Below are 21,056 nucleotides of genomic sequence, written 5' to 3'. Positions count from 1 at the left end.
CACAGATGTAGAAAATAGCCTTTAAAAAAATCAAAGACTTAGGTAGGCTTCTAAATCTTGACAGGTAAATAGTTTAAGGGATCTTAGAACCCAACATACCATGTCTTAACAAATTCAAACAAATACAATAAGAACACGATCGAGTTCTTCATCCCATCAACCATCCACATTTATGGAGAATTCCTTTCAGTTATCATTTCTGTGACTACAGGTCTCTAATGCTGCTTTATATGGGAAGGCTCCCAAGCTACATTAGGATTATTAATTTAACACTATTATCTATTTTAGAACCATGCTTGAGTTTGGTACATACCTATGAATTTAAGTTCCTGCTCTGTTAGTATAAAACTGTCAACATTGTCTAAAGAAAGGACACACTTTAATTTTGAATTTTTAATAAACCAATTCCTAAAAACTACCATGACAGACAAGTTGAAAAACTTAAGACTTATGAGAAGGAAAAATCAGTACAGTTAAAGTCAAAACAGGAAGAGGTTAGTAATTATATATTTATTTTTCACTAAAATAAAAAGGTAGCACTCTAAATAAAGGTATTATCAAATAGCAGCATCATTTAAAATAAATTCTTATAAATTCATGTCCATTTATACTAATTCCTTCAATGAGAACTTTTCAGATTCTTTTTCTCTTGTAGTTTCAATGAAATGCTTATACATTTCACTTTGTAAATAAGATGCATACTGCAAATGACTTTTAGCCCCAGTGGCTGATTCACCACTCATATATTAATATCCTTATGTGTTTATCACTTAAAAGTCTTGAACAGCCATCTTTCAGGTACTTACAGAGATCCGCAAAGTAGCCTGGATGCTTTGAGATGGAAAAAGTCTTACTGTTTTATCTGTAATATATATCTTATATTACTTAGCAAGGCTATATAGTAATTAGTTAAATTCCCTCCTCCTTAGGAACAAATACCGAAATCAACAGCAGTATTTGTTGTATCTTGGGGTGTAACAATTTATTGTATAAAAATAACATACCAACTAATTCGGTAAGAAGGAAAAACAAGTCTATTGTGATGAAAAAGAAATTAGATCTAGAATGATCTAGATCCACTATTCTCAGTCTCCACACTATTCACACCAACAGCTTCTCCCATCAGCGATGCCTCATTACACATAGTTAATCTCAGATGATTCACAGAGGGACTGGGGAACGGTTCTGTCTGGGAACTACTCATCCCTGTTCTCAGATCTCTACCTCAATCCTGCCTTGAAAGAAGAAGGGGACATTTATGAAGAGAAAAAAAAATCTAGTTTCCTACAAATCATTCTGAATAAACCTGAGAAGGCAATGGCACCCCACTCCAGTACTCTTCCCTGGAAAATCCTATGGACGGAGGAGCCTGGTAGGCTGCAGTCCATGGGGTTGCTACAAGTAGGACACGACTGAGCGACTTCCCTTTCACCTTTCACTTTCATGCACTGGAGAAGGAAATGGCAACCCACTCCAGTGTTCTTGCCTGGAGAATCCCAAGGACGGGGAGCCTGGTGGGCTGCTATCTATGGGGTCACACAGAGTCGGACACGACTGAAGTGACTTAGCAGCAGCAGGATCCTGTTCTTGAGAGAGAATATTCCCCCCAAATCAATTAGCATTCATATTATTCTCAATCCTATAGCAGATATCTATGAATAACTGGTTGACGTTACTTTGTCTCCTCCATCAAATGAGATTTGTTTAATAAGCATGGTTGTGACAAACTATAAGCACCATAATTAAGGGAATTTAAAACCTTAGTAAATGGGGCACTGAAATCAATTACCAATATTACTGTGGTGAAAACAGATCTAAGCTCTTTAGCTACTTTAATCTACTATTTCAAAATTATATTAAAAGTGAGACTTGAAGCTAAACAAATGAAGCAACTCTACTTTTGCAGCAAAGAACCAAGTTACTACCCTGACAGAAACAAGATGGCCTAATGCAAAAGCTTAATTTCTCAAGAAAATAAACACATTACAGAAATATATAAAACCTATTCAAGGACTATGTAGCAACTGACAATAATTTATTCATTCAACATTCATGGAGAGTCTACTAGATGATAAGTTAAATACCAGTGAAATAAAGAGTAAAATCCACTGCCTATGCTACATGGCTTTACAGTCTAGTAAGGCAGAAAAACTATAAACAAACAAATAATTAAACCACCTAGAAAGCACTAGAGCAAAATCACGCTTTAAATAGGATGATGAAAATCAGGCTGATGATGTGCTAGGTTTTAACTGGACTATGAAACTAAACTGCAATCCTGTATACACAGTACTTGTTTCATCATTATTTTAAGTATACTTGCCATATGAAATCTAGAGGTTAAACTTAGACTTCAGTAATATCATAAAATCTAAATTCTATCACTCAAGCTAGCTAGTTCCAAGGTACCACCATGAAACAAAATGTTATGAAATACAAGGCACTTAACTTCACAGACACCTATTTAAAATTTACCCCCCACCTAGCCCCATTGTTTTGTGAGCAAACTCCAGGAGATAGTGAAGGCCAGGGAAGCCTGGCGTGCTCCGGTCCATGTGTTGCAGAGTCAGATATGACTTACTGACTGAACAACAATACTGTTGCTCAAAGCCGTCAAATGACTATTTTTTTTTGCCTTTCCAAACTGCCTTAAAAGTTTCCAAAATTTACTAAAAGGCTTTTACATTCTGTCTTTCTCCTATCTATTCAATTCTCTTTTTCTGTTAGGACAATAATTTTAATATTATTTCAACTCAACTTTCCTAAATTTCTCTCATCAAACAGAATTCATCCTACTTGAGGCTATTTTTAAAATATATATTTTGGCAAAGTGCTTTCCTAAAAGTAATTTTCTTTGTATTGATGATATTCTTACTTCCTTATTGAAAAATACCAATTTCAAAAGTTTATGGAATATTTTACACATTTTCAAAAAACTCACCATGATTATTAAGTCCTAAGATCTTCTATGAGAAACAGCAAATCAAGAAATACGCTTAAAATTCAAAATGACTATTCAACATACAATATGTCCTTGGTGCTTATACTTTCATTAGTTTTTCAAAGCAAGTCTTACAGAAATAGCAAATTTTAATTTTATAAAGTTCTGTATAACAAGACATTTTGAGATGTATCAATGCTAGAGGGTGAATAAAGTAATCCAGTTTAATGCTTCAGAATCTCAGCATTCTAACAGAAGAGTTTATGGGTTTTTTTTATCCCCCTCCACAAATGTGAGACAAGTATGACTAAGATACAGATTACAGAAACAAAAACAATTGTCTGGAACAGCAGTAGAAACAGAATGAAGAAAGCATTAGACCACCAGGTACACCAGAAGTGCAAGGTGTTTTGGTTTTAGTTAATGTCAACAGACGGGGAAAAAAATTTCAGGAGATAAATCTACGCTTAGTTTTAAATTCTACTTTCTTTAGATAAAAATAGATGGAAGGTCATACCAGCAGATACAACCAAAGTTTAAATCACTGATTTTGCAGAGAGCAGTCTATCAGGAAACTGACTAGGATATACTCATGCCACAAGAAGTAGGAGAGAAAGGTGAGCCTGGAGAGGCAGGTGAGTCCAGGAAAAACTTCTTATGCCTTGTTAAGGACTATGAATTTATCCCATCAACACCAGGATTTAAGTAACACAGTGACATGGTCAAATCTGCATCTTTAAAAAAAGATCTGAGATCAATAATCTAACTTTCTATCTTAAGAAATTAGAAAAAGAGCAAACGAAATTCAAAGTAAGCAGAAGGGGAAAAAAAGGCAGAAATATAATAAAGAACAGGAAAACTATAAAGGAAATTAATGAAACCACAAGTTGGTTTAAAAATACACAAAACTGCTAAATCTCCGGCTAAACTGACAAAGGAAAAGACTCATATTACTATAATTAGGAATAAAAGGGGACTTTACTACACATCTTATGAAAAAAATTTTTTAAAGGATTATAAAGATAATATTATGAATAACTATATGCCAACAAATTTAAAAATCCAGATGAAATGGGCAAATTCTTAGAAACATCCAAAATACAAAAACTGACCCAAGAAGATATAATTTTTCTAAAAAAAAAAACAAAAAAAAAAAACACACACACAAAACAAATGCCCAATAAAAACATAAAAAGATGCTAATTCATGAGTCGTAAGGGAAATGTAAATCAAAACCAAAATAAGGTACCATTTTACATCCACTTGGATGGCTATGGAAAAAAAAAAAAAAGGAAGAAGTAGTCTTGGTGAGGAGGTGGTAAAATTGGAACCCTCGTGTACTGCTAATGGAAATGTAAAATGGTACAGCTGCTGTGGGAAAGAGTTTGGTAGTTCCTCAAAAAGTCACCATAATGAACCAGCAATTCTACCCTACAAACACACACAAGACAAATCAAATTAAACCAATATGTTCACACAAATACTTGTGTGAAAGTTGAGAGCAGTATCAGTCATACTATTCAAGAAGTGGAAACAACCAAATGTCCATCAACTGATGACTGGATAAACCAAATATGGTATATATCCATATAATGTGTATCATCCAACCATTAGAAAACAAACAAAAAAGAATGAAGTGTTGATATGTGCTATAATGTAGATAAACCTTTTGTTTAAACATAAAAAACATTAAATCAAGTAAAAGGAACCAAACACAAATTCCCTCTATGTGTAATGCCAAAAATAGGCAAATCTATAGAGACAGAACCCAAACTGAGGGACAGATTTCTCTGGTGGCTCAGTGGTGAAGAATCCGCCTGCCAAGGGGGCTTGATCCCTGGGTTGGGAAGATACCCTGGGGAAGGCAATGGCAATCCATGCCAGTATTCTTGCCTGGAGAATCCCATAGACAGAGGAGTGAGCAGGCTACAGTCCATGGGGTTGCAAAGAGTCGGAGACACTTACAGAGACAGAAAATAGATTATTGATTGCCAGGATACAGAGGGGGAAGACAATATACTGGGATTAAGAGATTTATTCTGGTACTGATCACATTGTGAATATGGTTGACCCTCAAACAATATGAATTTGAACTGCATGGGTCCACCTACATGTGAATTTTTTTCAGTAGCAAATACTGCAGTACTACACGATCCTTGGCTGAATTCATGGATGTGAAAATAACTATAGGAAAGAAATCTGTATATGCAGGGCCAACTATAAATTATATGCAAAAATTTTACATGTGAGGAGTGTTAGGGCCCCTAACTCTTGAGATATTCAAGGGCCAACTGTATACCAAAAACATATACTATATACTATAAATGGTTAAAATTGTAACTTTCATATTAAATAAATTTTATCTCACTAAAGATGCTGGAGGAAAAAATAAGATACTGAAGAAGTAGACCAAAAGTCATTTACTCCAAAAAAGGATCAAAGTAGGAAAAAGAAATAAGGGAGTATAATTTTACACATACATGCAAAACAACTAAGCAAAGGAATTATAAACAAAATGCAAGGTAGTTGTTAACCATGGGGAATGCAATGGTGAAGAGTATTCAACAGTGCTGGTAACATGCTATCTCTTAAATTGGCAGTAAACTCCTGAGTGCTCAAGTTGAAAAAGGATCTATGAAAATAAGGCAAAATATTAACAGGTGTTGTATCTGTAATAAATTCATAATGTCTGTACTTTTCTATAAATGTGAAATATTTTATAAATTTATTAAAAAGATAAAGGAGAATGATATAATGGAATACAAACAGCTTCAAAACAGAGTGACCAACAATATCTCTGCAATGAAATCAAGTAAGATAAAAACCCGACTCTCTCATGGAATTGGCAATCAGAACAGGTTACCAGTAATTTGAGAGAGAAAAGTTAACCAAAAAGGTACAAAGCCAAAATTATTCAACAAATACATGTACTAGCAAAGTCTAACCTCAGAAATGACTTAAGCAACACCTTCTTAAAGTACACTAGAATAATTGTAAGCAAATATGGTATGCAGAATACTACCCTCCCCCCACAAAAGTACCCATGCCTTAATGTCCACAACCTATGAATGTGTTACCTTAAATGGCACGAGACTACACAAATGTATGTAACTTAAGGACCCAGAGAAGCAGAACTGTCTGGGTCGACCCCACATAACCAGAGTCCTCACAAAGTGTATCTGAGAACCAGACAGACTGAAACATGAGAGACTCCCCCCAAAATTGATGGCTCTGAAGACAGAGATCTCAGGGTAAGGAGAGCAGGCACTCCTCCAAAGCTGGAAAACATAAGGAAACAGATCTTCCTATACAGATTTGAAAAAGGAACAAAGCCTGCCCACACCTTAACAGACCCAGTAAGGTTCATGTCAGACTTCTACAGAACTATAATAAATGTGCATTTTTTTCAGTTTCTGACAATTTTTTAGAACAACCACAGAAAACAAATATAAGAAGAATAAAATGGAATGTAAATTCTTTTTCTTTCCTCCTCTGGTGACAAGTCTCAAGCTTTTTATTGCTTGATGTTCAATATAATGAAGAAGAAAAAATTTTAAAGCTAACATTTGACACCTCATATCCATTAGGAGGGTTACTATTAAAAAAAAGCAAGAAAACAAGTGTTGGCAAGGATATTAAGAAATTGGAACCCTGAACGCTTTTGGTGGGAATGTAAAGTGTGCAGCAACTATGGAAAACGGTATAATAGCTTCTCAAAAATTAAAAATATAACTATGTAAAAAATAAATAAGCCACAAAGATCTATTATACAGCACAGGAAGTATAGCCAATAATGTATTAATAACTTTAATGGGGTATAACCTATAAACATTCTGAATCACTGTTGTATACCTAAAACTAACAAAATGTTGTAAATTTAAAGAAGTATCGCAAATACTTAAATTTTTTAAAATTAAAAACATATAACTATCATAAGCTCCAGCAAGTACACTTCTGGGTAAAATGAGATACCAAGACTTTTGAACAGCCACATTCAAAGCAGCTTATTCACAATAGCCAAAAGGTGGATGCAACCCAAATATACCTTAACAGATAAATGGATAAGAAGTGGTATGTTCATATGATGCAGTATTAATATTATTCAGCCTCAAAAAGGAAGGAAATTCCAATACATGCTATAACATGGATAAATCTTGAGGATATGAGCCTGAGTGAAATAAGTCAGTCACAAAAAAGATAAATATTATATGATTCTATTCACATAAGGTATCTAGAGTAGTCAAATTCATACACAGTAAAATGGTGGTTGTCAGGGTCTGAGGAGGCAGGGAATGGGGAGCTACGGTTTTATCACTATAGTTTCAGTTTTTGTAACACTGAAAAATTCTGGAGATTGCTTGTACAATACTGTGAATGTATTTAACACTAACTGTACAATTGAAAAAGGTTAAAATGGAAAATTTTGTATTATGTGTATTTTACTACACTTTAAAAAAAGAGACTTGAAAAAAAAACACAAACATATGGATATTTCCAACTAAATCCAAACAACTCTCCTTCAATCCTCCATTGGCTAAATATCAATTCACTAGGTGCCAATTCTACACTTATCTTTACAACTGAAAATATAAGTCCAGAGTGATTCCATAAGGAAAAAAACGACATCAATTTGGAAGGGAAAAATATAAAACTATCGCTATTTGCAGATGGTATGCTGCTATACACTACATTAAGTCCCCTACTATGAACTTTCAAGTTGTAAACTTTCAAAAATGCAAATATGCATTCATATTTGCATGCATGTAAGTTAGTTCACATGTCTGGCATGAACTACTGTACTTTCCAAGGTAAAGTACTCTAAGATTAAAAATTTTTTATTTTTGTGTTTGCTTGTTATTTGTGTGAATTATAAACCTATTACAGCACAGTACTATGTAGCAAACTGTGGTAGTTGGGTACCTAGGCTCACTTTCTTGGGACTTATAAACACACTTAAACTTATAAATGTACTCTCAGAATGGAACTTGTTTAGATGTAGGGGACTTACTGTATAGAAAGCTCTAGATACTTCACCACAAAAATGTTAAAATGAATAAACAAGTTCAATAATGCTGCAGGATATAAAATTAACATACAAAATCAGTCACATTTCTATACACTGATAACAAACTAAACAATAAAACAACCCCACTAACAACTGCATCATAAAGAATAAAATACCCAGGAACAAATTAAATCAAGGAGGTGAAAGATCTCTACACTGAAAAATAAAAGGCATTAATGAAAGAAATCGAAGGCACAAATAATGGAAAGATATTCCATATTTATGAACTGGAAGAATTAATGTTAAAATGTCCATACTACCCAAAGCAAGCTACAGACTCCATGTAATCCATATCAAGATTCCAATGGTATTTTTCACAGAAATAGAAGAAAAAAAAAAAATTAAATTTGTATGGAACCACAAAAGGCCCCAAACAGCAAAAGCAATGAGAAAGAACAAACCTGGAAGCATCATGTACCCTGATTTCAACTATATTACAAAACTATAGTAATCAAAGCAGTACGGTATTGGCATAAAAACAGATATACAGATCAGTGCAACAGAACAGGGAGCCCAGAAATAAACCCAAGCATATATGGTCAAGCTGTAACAAAAGAACCAAGAACATAAAATGGGGAAAGGACAGTCTTTGCAATGAATGGCGCTGGGACAACTGGACATTCATATGCAAAAAGATGAACCTGGATTTTATAGTCTACACAAAACCCAACTAAAAATGGATTAAAGACTTGAATGTAAGACTTGAAACCATAAAAGTCCTAGAAGAAAACACAGGTGATAAGCTTCTTGATACTGGTCTTGACTATGATTTTTGGATTTGATAACCAGGATCAGCACTCCTAACCCCAGTTGTTTCAGTTGTTCGAGGGTCACCTATATCTGATAAAGGGATAATATCCAAAATACGTAAACAACTCCTACCACTCAAAAGACAAAAAATATCCGACTAAAAAATGGGCAGAGGATCTGAAAACGTTTTTTCAAGGACAAACAGATGGCCAAGAGACACATGAAAAGATGCTCAACACTGCTAATCAACAGGGAAATGCAAATCAAAACCACAATGAGATATCACGTCACATCTGTTAGAATGGCCATTATCAAAAATATAAGAATTAAGTATTAGTGAAAATGTGGAGAAATGGGAACCTGTGTTGTAAGAATATAAACTGGTGAAGCTACTATGGAAAACTGTTTGGAGGTTCTTTTTAAAAAAACAAAACAAAGGCCTAACATGGATCCATTTCTGGGCATTTATTCAAAGAAGACAAAAACACTTAATCCAGAAAAGTATGTGTACCCCCCCATGTCCACTGCAGCATTACTTACAAAACCCAAGACATGGAAACAACCTAAATGTGCATCAGTAGATGGGGTGGAATGGGTAATGGGGGTCAAAAGGTACAAACTTCCAGTTATAAAATAACCCAAGATTTTAAAGAAAATCTGTGTTTACTGTATTACTCCATGACATTAACTTCATGCACCATGCAGAGAAACATGACAATTGCCCCATTAAATTAATATAACCAGTATTTTGTCAGTTACTAATGGCAAAGGATTTCTGTGGCACCTGACACTATTTACTTTTTTAAACCCCGTGTAGTCCAAGCTATGGTTTTTCCAGTAGTCATGTATGAACGTGAGAGTTGCACTATAAAGAAAGCTGAGCACCAAAGAATTGATGCTTTTGAACTGTGGTGTTGGAGAAGACTCTTGAAAGTCCCTTGGACCGCAAGGAGTGAGTGAGTGAGTGAGTGAGTGAAGTCGCTCAGTCGTGTCCGACTCTTTGCAACCCCATGGACTGTAGCCTACCAGGCTCCTCTGTCCATGGGATTCTCCAGGCAAGAATACTAGAGTGGGTTGCCATTTCCTTCTCCAGGGGATCTTCCAGACCCAGGGATCGAACCCAGGTTTCCCGCATTGCAGGCAGACACTTTAACCTCTGAGCCACCAGGGAAGCCCCTGGACTGCAAGGGAGATTCAACCAGTTCATCCTAAAGGAAATCAGTCCTGAATATTCATTGCAAGGACTGATGCTAAAGCTGAAACTCCAATACTATGGCCACCTGACGTGAAGAACTGACTCATTAGAAAAGACCCTGATACTGGGAAAGATGAAGGCAGGAGGAGAAGGGGACGACAGAGGATGAGATGGTTGGGTGGCATCACTGGCTTGATGGACATGAGTTTGAGTAAACTCCGGGAGTTGGTATGGACAGGAACTCTGGCGTGCTGCAGTCCATGGGGTTGCAAAGAGTCAGACACGACTGAGCGAGTGAACTGAACTGATACTCTTCAAATTTTCACAATACTTCTAGAATAAATTAATAATATTAATTATTAATTATATTAATTACTAATATTCCAGAATTTAAAAAACAAGTCTAAATTTATGTATGCAAACTGAAAATGATGTTTTTATACTTTCCTATCAAAGAACGTTAACATATTTACTTTACTCTAAAGAATGCTGCTAATCCCCTTTCCTCTGGATACAAATGTTCAAGAGTTCCTTTTTATCTGGAGTATTTATTCTAAGAGCTCACAACTCCAAGTTACACAGGAAAGCAGGAGTTATCTTTTAAATGCACCCATCAATATAATGCTCATTATGGGTTCCCCATCCCAACCACTTCCACCCTCAAATCAACAGTGTCTTTCTTTATTCACCATGTAAGTCTCTTGCTGGCTATACATTTGTAAACATCTTACAATTTAATCCAAATACAATGCAAATCAATGGCAAATTCAACTACATTAGCAAAACTTTATCTTCATGAAGTTAATGAAAATGTGCTGGGAAAACTGCCTGGAATCATACAAACAGTACTGAACAAATAAGTTTGTCAGTTAATGACTAAAAATGAAAATCACCAAAAGGTGACAGTAGATTCAAGGTTTATTTTTTTGAACATCAAAAAATTAAGGTTCTTGGAACTGAAGAAACTCAACCATTTTTGCAAAATTTTATCTTAAAAGTAAAAAAAAACTAATGATAGCATTTGCCTTAATATTCTGATTTCAGAACCTAATCCTATAAAAGATTCAAGTCTCCTATAAAAATACTGGTCCCAAATTGGGTATAATCTAAAAGACTTTTTTTTTTAAGTTGCTTAGTTGTGTCCGACTCTTTGTGACCCCATGGACTATAAAGTCCATGGAATTCTCCAGGCCAGGATACTGGAGTGGGCTGTTCCCTCTCCAGGGTATCTTCCCAACCCAGGTCTCCAGGGGATCGGCAGCGGATCATTCCCAATCCAGGTCTCCCATATTGCAGGCAGATTCTTTACCAGTTGAGCCATGAGGGAAGCCCAAGAATAGTGGACAGGGTAGCTTATCCCTTTTCCAGGGATAGTCCCAACCCAGGAATTGAACCGGGGTCTCCTGTACTGCAGGTGGATTCTTTACCAGCTGAGGTACCAGGGAAGCCCACTTATCCTTTGTTTAATCACTCAATGAAACAAGAGAAGTATAATAACAAAAGTATTACGTTTTTAATCCTAAAATAAAATTCACATTCACAGTTGCAAAACAGCAGTTAATTCCTAAAGAAGAAACCAATAATCAATTGCACTGGTAAGAGTTCAAAAGAACCGGGGGTGGGGGTGGGGGGAGTGGGAGAAACATTTGCAAAACTAGAAAAAAGACTTTAATAAAGGAAGAACAACACTATCACCATTTTGCCTTACAAAGAGACAGTAAAAGCCAAACTGATGAACGAAGTTGACCTATTATCTTCCTATAGGCAATCTACAAAAAGTTTCACTATGGTGCTGAACAATTGATTCAGAGCTAGGTTTCATTTCATCAATAGAACATGCAAGCTTTCAATTGGGATTCTCGACAAAAGGCAACCTTTGTAATAAATGAACCACCAGAGAAGATTCTAATAAAACTTACCATTGTGTATTGCATTCAGCAACTCTGAGAAAGCTTTTAAGTAAGGAAAAAAGGACTTCAGGTTAAGATCATTCTCAAACACACAAAAGAAATACATAGGTATAGACTGAATCAGTATAATAAAATCTCAATAAGTCTATCATGTATCATTACTTAAATCATTACAAGCTTGGCTCAGTTTTCACACAGTATGAATTTCTAGATATTGCATTTCATTTGCCAATATATTATCTACTAATTTGTATGCCAGATATAGTCATAATGATGATAAATTTCCTTAGTAATAAATATATGTAAAGCTACTTTTAAAAAGACATTTAGTAGTCTAATGTCTTTCTTGCTGAATGTCAGTTAACAATAAGATACAATTCTATATAGGTAAATCCACCTTTGGTCACACTGAACAATATTTATCATTAAAAAAAAAAAAACCTCATTTTAACATCTAACCTAATCAAACATTCTCATTTCCTAGACTTTAGAACAACAGTCTCAACATATGAAGTGGTCTAAGCAAAAAACGCTATCTAATGCCAATATACATATATGAACATTAAGATTAGTGAAAACCAAAATATTGAAAATATTACTTCACTGGGGAACAAAAGTCACAATTTCGCAACAGAAGCACCATATTAAAAGGCCAGTAATCAACAAAATTTGGTCTCAGTTTCACTGTAATATGGATTCTGAACACAGGACAGACAAAACAGCAAGTTAATCTATCACTGTAGGAGAAACCTACATAATTAAGAACCAACTGCATTTTAGACAATTAAAACTTAAGGGTTCAGAGGTGGTGTAATATACTAGAAAAAGCACTAGAGTAGAAGTCAAAAAGCCTGGGTTACCAACCCAGTTCGACAACTTACTAGTTGTTGGACAAGCTCCATCATGCCGATACTGCATGGAAATTTCTGTTGGGAGGGAGGAGAAAGGAAATCAGCAAAGAAGTTGCCAGTGACTTAAGGGTAGAAAAGAAAGGGGCCAGAAAAACAGGAAAACATTCATCCCAAGTCTAACTGAGAAAGGCAAATAGAACTGTGTGAACAGAAATTATAAGCCAGTAATTGGGATGTCAGGGGTACAAGGACCAAACAGAATGTAATTCTCACAATCTTAACAAGACAGTGTAGAAATATGTGTGCATGCGTATGTGGGCAAAGAATGAGGAAAAGACATAAGGGCTTACAAATGAATCTGTATAACAAATGTTTTAAGAATAAACAGATACACTACTATGAGGAAGTATAGTTAGGCAATGTGATGAATTTTATATAATTAGATAATTTTATATAATTAGATGAGAACAATGTATCAAAAATATCTGAATGCTGTATTCAATTAGAAACTGTAATTTAAGTATGAAAATTTAGTTTATATCTGAGCAGAAATCCATTATGACTTACTGTTATGTAAGTTTTATATAACTTACAGTTACGTAAAACTCATTAAACCACACTCAGCTTATTCTCTTGTACCTTTCATTTTTGATGATTATAATGAACAAGCAATTACTTTTATTCCTTTACTCCTCCCTTATGAAGAGAACTAGCAGAGGGTGACATGAGGCAATAAAGCACTGCTAAAAGGAAAATCTGCTCAGAAATCAGGAGTAAATTTCCGTATGATATTCCACATGAAAAAATAATTGATAAAGCCAGGACTAAGGGAAAGCTGTGACTCAAAAGATCTGGCCTACTAATCTGGAAACAACTGTTATTCACATGTGGCCACCACCTCTGGCCAGTTATTTTTAAAGAAGGGATATCTGGGAATTCTCCGGATATTATGTTAACCAAAAACATGACCTGTAGGAACCATGTGTACCAGAGAGCCTTCCAGGCAACCATCATTCACGCATCTACCTCAAAAGTCAAGTCTAATCATGAGCCCACTCTGAATAATTTGAAATTAAAAAGTAAGACAAAGCAATCACTGTAATGTTAAAGAAACTGATATGAGATACAGTTTAAAGATTAATCACTTAGGCCAGTTTAGTTTAAGTCCTTTCCAAATAACCCAAAAAGATGAGCCATTGTGGGAGAATTTGCCGCCTTAATGCTTCATTAACAAATGCAATACAAGTGAGATTTTAAAAGGCAACTGAAGAGATAGACATGCTATGTTCTAGAGAAATGGTATTTGCTTGGAATGGTGCTAAAAATAATCAAAGGACCTTGTGCAGAAAGATTTTGTCAATGGGAAATAAACTGGAATATGGCTACTCTGGCTTTTGATCTAATATTTTTATAGAAAGATAGCCTAACATAGGGCCAGAAATTTTCATGTCATCAAAGACCCAAAAATATCAGGATTTTCTAAGAAAACAGATTCCAAGGTATTCACTAGTCTTAGCCGTATCCAATATTTTCTTCATTTATAATCCAATATAATCAATGTATACAAAATCATTAACATAAGTCATTAAGATAGATGTGAATTATGTTCACTAACTGTATCTACTCCTTGGTTTACAGTACTGCATTACTAACTCTACTCTTATGAGTCTATTATAATAATACTTTATATCTTTATGATTCCCTTATTTGCTTACAGAACCAGTCTATTTTTTAATTAAAATATTTTATCAGAAAAAGACTTCTAAGTTTTACTTTACCAATATAAGTAGGTATGACATAAATAGGATCCCTTTCAAAGTTACATGGGCTCAAGTCAAACTTTCATAAACTTCATATTTCAGTAGAAACCAGAAGAAACTGCTAGAGGTGATCTATTCATATTAATAACTTATCTTTGTGATATCTTTTAAGAGCTTAAGAATAAGTATATAGCATCACAACAAAATGACTGCCTTTCCAGAATCTCTTTTTACAGCATTTATTACCACTAAAGAATTACATCACTGAAAGATTTCAGGTATCTTAACTAAGAAAGGTATGACAGCACTCTATTAAAGAACGAGCGACTAAGATTGAAACAAACAAACAAATAGGGAAGAATATACTCTGAAAGGGCAGAGAATGCCCAAAGAAAAGAAATTAATGCTAACCTATTGACTCTTTATCAGTTAAAGAATACCAACTTTTTCTCAGAAAAAATAACATGTTGATTTCTGTGAAGAAAAAAATGCTAACTTTCATTTTAGTAAATCCTAAATTCTCCTAATGTGATTGAGACAAACAGGAAAAGAGTAAAGGACAAATATAGCATGTCAATTCATCCAAAACTTTCAATGTTTTCAACATCCTAACTTTCAACATTTCGAAAGACCAGGTGCCTGTTAATACCTCAAAAGAATATATGTAGCAAAGAATTCAATCAAAAGTTTCATATATTCTATAAGCCAAAACTTACAACCTTGAGTAAATTTTGTGCAAGTCATTATAAAACAGTATGCTCTATTGTAATTTGAACATGTCATGAGAGAACTTTGACTACTCTTAAAATGCTATTTCTAACTAACAATTTTAAGAGAATCACATCATAAGGACTTGATTGTACATCTGCTTTATATCCTAGTGGTGGTAAACGAGGAAAAACCACCACCACAACAAAGGCAGCTGTCCTGTCTATTTCACAAGGTTGTTCTAAGGATCAAATGAGATGGTCATTAAAGAGTTCTTTAGAAACTCTTAGGTGCTCCAAGATACATACGATATCATTACTAGAAGTTCGGACTTACTCTCCATAAACCCATCCTGCCCTGTTGAATCAACATTACTTCTATCCCACAAACACAAGCTTCTTGTTTTTATAAAGTTTACCCTTCAAATATACCTGAGCTTTCTTTTCTGATAATAATGCTGGTCTTCTTTATCTGCCTACTCCAAAGTACAATACAAATTTCATCTTGTCCATTGTCTTTTCCAGCTAATTATATATCCTAAAACTAGCCTGTAATACTACATGAAAAGCTTTTAAAAAAATAATTTCACTTGCAACCTGGTAAAAATTCTTGGAAGACAAGTACAAAACTACACAGGATACTACTAAACACATGGTACATTCTCAGAGATCACTAATTACTAACAGTGTTCACTCGTTTTCCTTTTTAATGTTTACCACTTAATATGTTCAAAGCACTATGCTAGCAGTGGAGACAGTAGTAAACATGGCAAACACAGGCCCTAGCCTGCTGGAGCTAGGGTTCCAGTGCGTGGTACAGCTCACCTTATAGCTAACAGGTGTACACAAGGTTGCCTGCATTGTTACTTGCACATCAATCTTTTAAAGAGAGCATCATGAAAAACTCTTGGTAACACACTACACAGTACATATTCCTCCTATGACTTATTTTATACAGGAGAAAGTTTTCTGCTTGTACAATTACTAAGTGACTTCTCAATCTAAAATTAGTGCAAAAGTAAAATTAACACTTTCATACTAGTAGGAGGTAGTACTACTGCAAGTTAAAATTATTGGCTCAAATTTTCTTGTTGATCCCATTGCTTAAAGTATGACCAACAGTGTACTACCATGGTTTTAGACCCTCATCAACACCCCTTAAATTTTATAACTGTTACTGGAGTCAAGGAAAATGCATAGTTCCACCACTGACAGATCTGAGAATTGTTTATTTCTTCTTCTATATAATGGGTAATAATACTCTATGCAAGCCAGTGTGCAGCACAAGCTAAGTTTAAACAGCAGTTAGCAATCTTAACTTATGGTAAGAAGACTTAATTCCTAAATATTCATGGCATTCAGCTAGCTTTTCGTAGGTAAGAATAGACTTTTTAGAACTAAGCTTATCAATGAGAGAAAGCTCTGATCTAATCATAAAACTTTTATTAAAATCTGTAAGATTAAATAATATATTACCTCAAATAGTTTTAAACAATCTTACTCCACAATAATAGCTTTAACAAGATCTATACAATCTTCAAAGTGATTTTAAAATACAGATTTAAGGGGGAAAAAAATCCTGACAAGTCTAAACTTCGTGAAATAATATTTATAGGAGTTTCTCCCTGAATTTCTGTTTTACCTACTGGTGAGGTAAAAGGGATACAAATTCCTATTTTTCTGCCACAAACACTGCTCTCTCAACGTAATCACTATGTAAAGAATATGACTTCCACACCTAAAATCTCCCTAAATCAGTAACAGATACCAAAATCTTTTCAAGAGTGTAAACTGGTATTTTAAGTCCATTAATTTGAGGATGTGTATTTCAACTGGCATCCAAATACAATTTCTGAGATTCAGTTAACTCTCAGACTGTGCCCCTATGGCTAGGACACTGGTGAGGATCTCTTCCTAAGAGCAAATTTACACCTAATTTTCTCAGTATGTTACTCACCTGATTCCTGTGCCTCTTTGCTAAAGATAAACATGAACTAAAAAATTTTTTTCCAAGGAAATCTGTGTAAATTTCTTTTTTGTGACCAGGGGCTATGGCTATCTGCTAAGCTCTTCTGGTCTCAAAGCAAATATACTATATAAATAAAACATATATTGAAGGGTGCAAAATATTAAAATCTTTTCAATGAACTTATTTCTTGATGCAATTTATTATTTTCCTCCTCTAAAACAGTGGTTCTCAACCAAGGGCAATTTTGCCCCTTTCAGAACCCAAATGTTTTTTGATTGTCACTATGGGTAGTGGCAGGGTTTGGGAATCCTGATAAACATCCTTCAAGGCACAGGACAGTGATGCACAGCAGAGAATTAGCCCAACCAGAATCTCAATAGTGCCAAGACTAAGGAATCTTGCTCTAAACTATCTTTAACGGTACTTAATCCTTCCATAGTTTCCACTCATTTCTCAAAAAAACCTGTCTAACAGGTCCACCACAGGCAAAGAAGCTAGCTATCAGAAATAAAAAGAGAAAGAAATCCCTGACCGTGTCATCTTGGACAATTTATTTTACCTAAGTCTCAGTTTTATCAGCTGTAAAATAGAGGCATTCATAGCCCCTATGTCATAAAACTGTTCTAAAGATTAAACAAGATAAAAAAGAATATAACAGATGGCAGTTAATAAGTTGCTACTTTTCATATCTGACCTTCACACATGCTCTTTTCTCCCTTATAATGGTCTTTCTTACATTTACTTACTGAATTGTCTGTAAAACTATAGAAACTCCACAAAATTCTATATTTGTAAAATAAACATGAATACTCGTCACTTAAATTCTATTTATTATTTTTCCATATCATTTTCCACCTATCTTCTGCATCTAACAGAAGAGGCAAAATCCACAGTTTATCTTAGCCAAAATTTCATTATTTCTACAATCAGAAATCTAAAATTGAAACGGGTAAAATTTATAATCAACACATCTAAAGTCATTTATCTCATATTGAAGATGTAATATAAAAGATAAATGCCGACATTTAGCTAAGTTTCTGTCTTAAAAACACACATCTTGAAATTTTTAAAAACTGAAAATAACATTTACATTACAAAGTATAAGTTAAAGGAGCATGCCAATGTGGTAAATAACAGCATTTATAAATCCATTCATACCATGGTAAAAATGATGGTAAAAACTGGTAAACACAATTGAAAACAAAAATGATACATAACATTTAAGATATCTCCTGAAATGGGATTTTTAAAGTCCATAAATTTAAATCACCTATCACTAACTGAAAAATATTCCAGATGGTGTTAATTCAACTAGAATTTGTGTCAGGAATTACTGAGAAAATAAAGACTAACTGAGGTTTAGGGAAAGGAAGCCCCAAAACAAATACCAATCAAAAACAGTGCAAACTCTCACACCGTAAATGTGAATTATGAGTTGATTTCTAAAATTCTATGCAAGTGAAGCAAAAATAAAAATTGGGAAATCAATTCTAGGTGTTTCATAAGAAATGAATGACCAATGAACTGAACTATTTAGTCTATATTTAGTTAAGAAAAATTGGATTAGTGCCAAATGTCTTTTCCAAAGACTGAACTGTCCTACTAAGATAACATTTTTCATTAAGATAATTAAATGTCACTTAGCAACTCACAGTATTTTCATAATGATAGTTTAAAACGATTTGCTTGTGAAGGTGAAAGGAGGATGGTGGTGGTGGGAGGGAGGGGTGGAGGGTGAAACAAAGGGCTAGGCCTACCTGAACCAAGTGGAGAGGAGCCCACACTGAGGCTCTGCACACTCCCATTCCTGAGTGGCGTGGGGGATTTCTGAAGACTAGAGCTGGTTACACTTCCTGCAGCTGATGCTACAGATGACGTTGGTGAAGCAGAAGAAACTGAGAGATGAGAAACATTCTCTTGATTTTTGTTTCCTTTGGGTCTACCAGGCCCATGCTTACTTTGCTTATTTCCTTTTCTTTTCTTTTCCTTTACAGTTTCTTCTTCTATGCCAGAAGTTTGAGCCCGCTTATATCCTGCTGTAGGGAGGCTGGAATTACCCAAATCTCCAGGTGAATTTTCAAAGCTTTTAGGCTGTGAAATAACAGCTGAGGCTGAAGGGAGACCAATTATGGAACTAAAACTATTTACCCCCCCTTCCTGGCTTCCAGACTCTCCTTTATGTACATCTTTGGTTGATGATGACTGCTGGGAGTGAGTATAACTGTCATTACGCAGATCTGAGTCTGTAAAGCTCAAGAAATCCTGGGGAGACTGTACTGAACTTCCCGAAGATGATTTTACACTGCCTGGAGTTCCTGAAAAACTGCCTGTAGTGGGGGAAAAAAAAAAATGGGGTAGGAAAAGAAAAAGTTGGATGCAAAAGTTCCCATGAGCAGTAGAAATGATACAATCAGCAAAAAGAGAGGACGAAAAAAACTAACTATAAAACCAAGGACATCAGTATATAACTCAGCTAGATTTTTTTTTAAAGATTACTGAAATCAAGTTTATCTATAAAATTATACTTGTCATTTTGTACAATTACCAAGATATGAGATGTGGTTTTGAACCTACCTTCCACTTTTACATGGCGGCATTCCTCAGCTCTCCCCACATGCCTTACATATGCTGAGGAAGGACTGAAGAACAGCTAAGTCTCAAGAAGACTTTCAAAAGACTGTGATCAAACTCTGAATGGCATGGGGAATTTCCTCTTTTGCAATTATGAAGATACCAGGATAAATGTTCCCAACATATAGTAAGAACCAAAAGATGTTGCTTAAGAAGTTCTGAGTTTTAACTTCAAGATAATGTTGGTGAATTTTATTACTCAGTTACATCTACCCCACCAAAACATGAATTTGATAAAATAACAATGATCACATGGAATAATCCACGTAACTCACATTTCTCCCAGTCTACCTCTCATGAAGCTGCATAAAGAAAAGACACCAGCCACTTACATTTTGCTACTGCTTTTATGAAAGTAAAATCATAGGAGAGGCATCTCTCATAAAACTTCCAAAACTGCTTATTTCCCCCACTCTTTAGTTAAAGAATACTAGTAGCCCATCATGTCATTATGAGATATAAGAACCTCAAGGTTCTTATTTACCAGGTGAAAACTAATGGCTATGATGAATAAGTTCAGTCCACCATTTCACTTTATCAAACCCTCTCGTCACACTTACCAAATGAAGTAACACACGTTTAGACTCAGTTTCGACCACATAACTATTGTTTCATAAAACTAAACTATATCAGGTTTTAACTATTATACTTAGAAACAAAAGCTCAAAATGAAGTGTTCTATTGGCAGTGGAAATTCCAAGCTAAATACAAATTTTATTGCAGAGCACATTCATAGGTAATCACACATAAATTGACTTAAATATTCAGAAAGATATTTTTCCTTGCACAAGAAATAATTTATTTTTAACTAAAGTCTCATGGTTTTGGTTTTTAAATTTTAAGTTCTGCTGAAATGGCTCATTTAGAAAACAATAATAGTTCTAAAATTTAACTTTTTCAAGAGAATATCTGCCTTATTCATTTATGAAATTACGTGTACGTCTGTGACCATTTTCCGGCCGTTTCTGTATAGAAAAATATACATATTAAGAAGCCATTTACATTACATCAATCATTTAAGTACAACTGCAATTTGCCACTTAATTAGCAGCTATAAAGAAGTTCTTTATTATCCATTCTGATCTGTCACCATCTGTCTTTTTCCTTCACGTTTCTGTTTTTACAGCCGGTAGTAAAAGCTCACAACAACAAGGTAAATACTTTAAAACATTTAGTATATGCAATACTTAAAATGTATATTTTCTAAAATTCACATACAATCCTGAAATTAAAAAAGAAAAAATACAATTACTTTCAATGCTCTACTATAAATTTCA

At 34.6% G+C, this 21,056-nt stretch overlaps 1 protein-coding gene across 8 annotated transcripts in view; it reads right to left on the bottom strand.

Annotated features, from left to right (window-relative positions):
* MLLT10 (MLLT10 histone lysine methyltransferase DOT1L cofactor) overlaps positions 1 to 21,056 on the bottom strand; it is a 207,895-nt gene that overhangs the window by 44,933 nt on the left and 141,906 nt on the right. For 5 of the 8 annotated variants that reach the window (XR_009740239.1, XR_009740240.1, XM_061435970.1 and 2 more), the window contains exons 11-13: positions 18,906 to 19,475; positions 12,743 to 12,787; positions 11,871 to 11,903 (exon numbers count right to left, since the gene is read on the bottom strand). Coding sequence is in view for 6 of the 8 variants with exons in the window: in XM_061435970.1 (XP_061291954.1) it covers positions 11,871 to 11,903; positions 12,743 to 12,787; positions 18,906 to 19,475 (648 nt within the window). In the remaining 2 variants the exon portion in view is untranslated. The remainder of the gene's footprint in view (positions 1 to 11,870; positions 11,904 to 12,742; positions 12,788 to 18,905; positions 19,476 to 21,056) is intronic. The other 3 variants (XM_061435975.1, XM_061435973.1, XM_061435974.1) reach the window with 3 other exon arrangements.

Source organism: Bos javanicus, chromosome 13 (assembly GCF_032452875.1).
Source record: "Bos javanicus breed banteng chromosome 13, ARS-OSU_banteng_1.0, whole genome shotgun sequence".
In the NCBI taxonomy this organism is placed as follows: domain Eukaryota; kingdom Metazoa; phylum Chordata; class Mammalia; order Artiodactyla; family Bovidae; genus Bos; species Bos javanicus.
The sequence above is the reverse complement of the archived record's forward strand: the minus strand, read 5'-3'. Positions and strand labels throughout refer to the sequence as shown.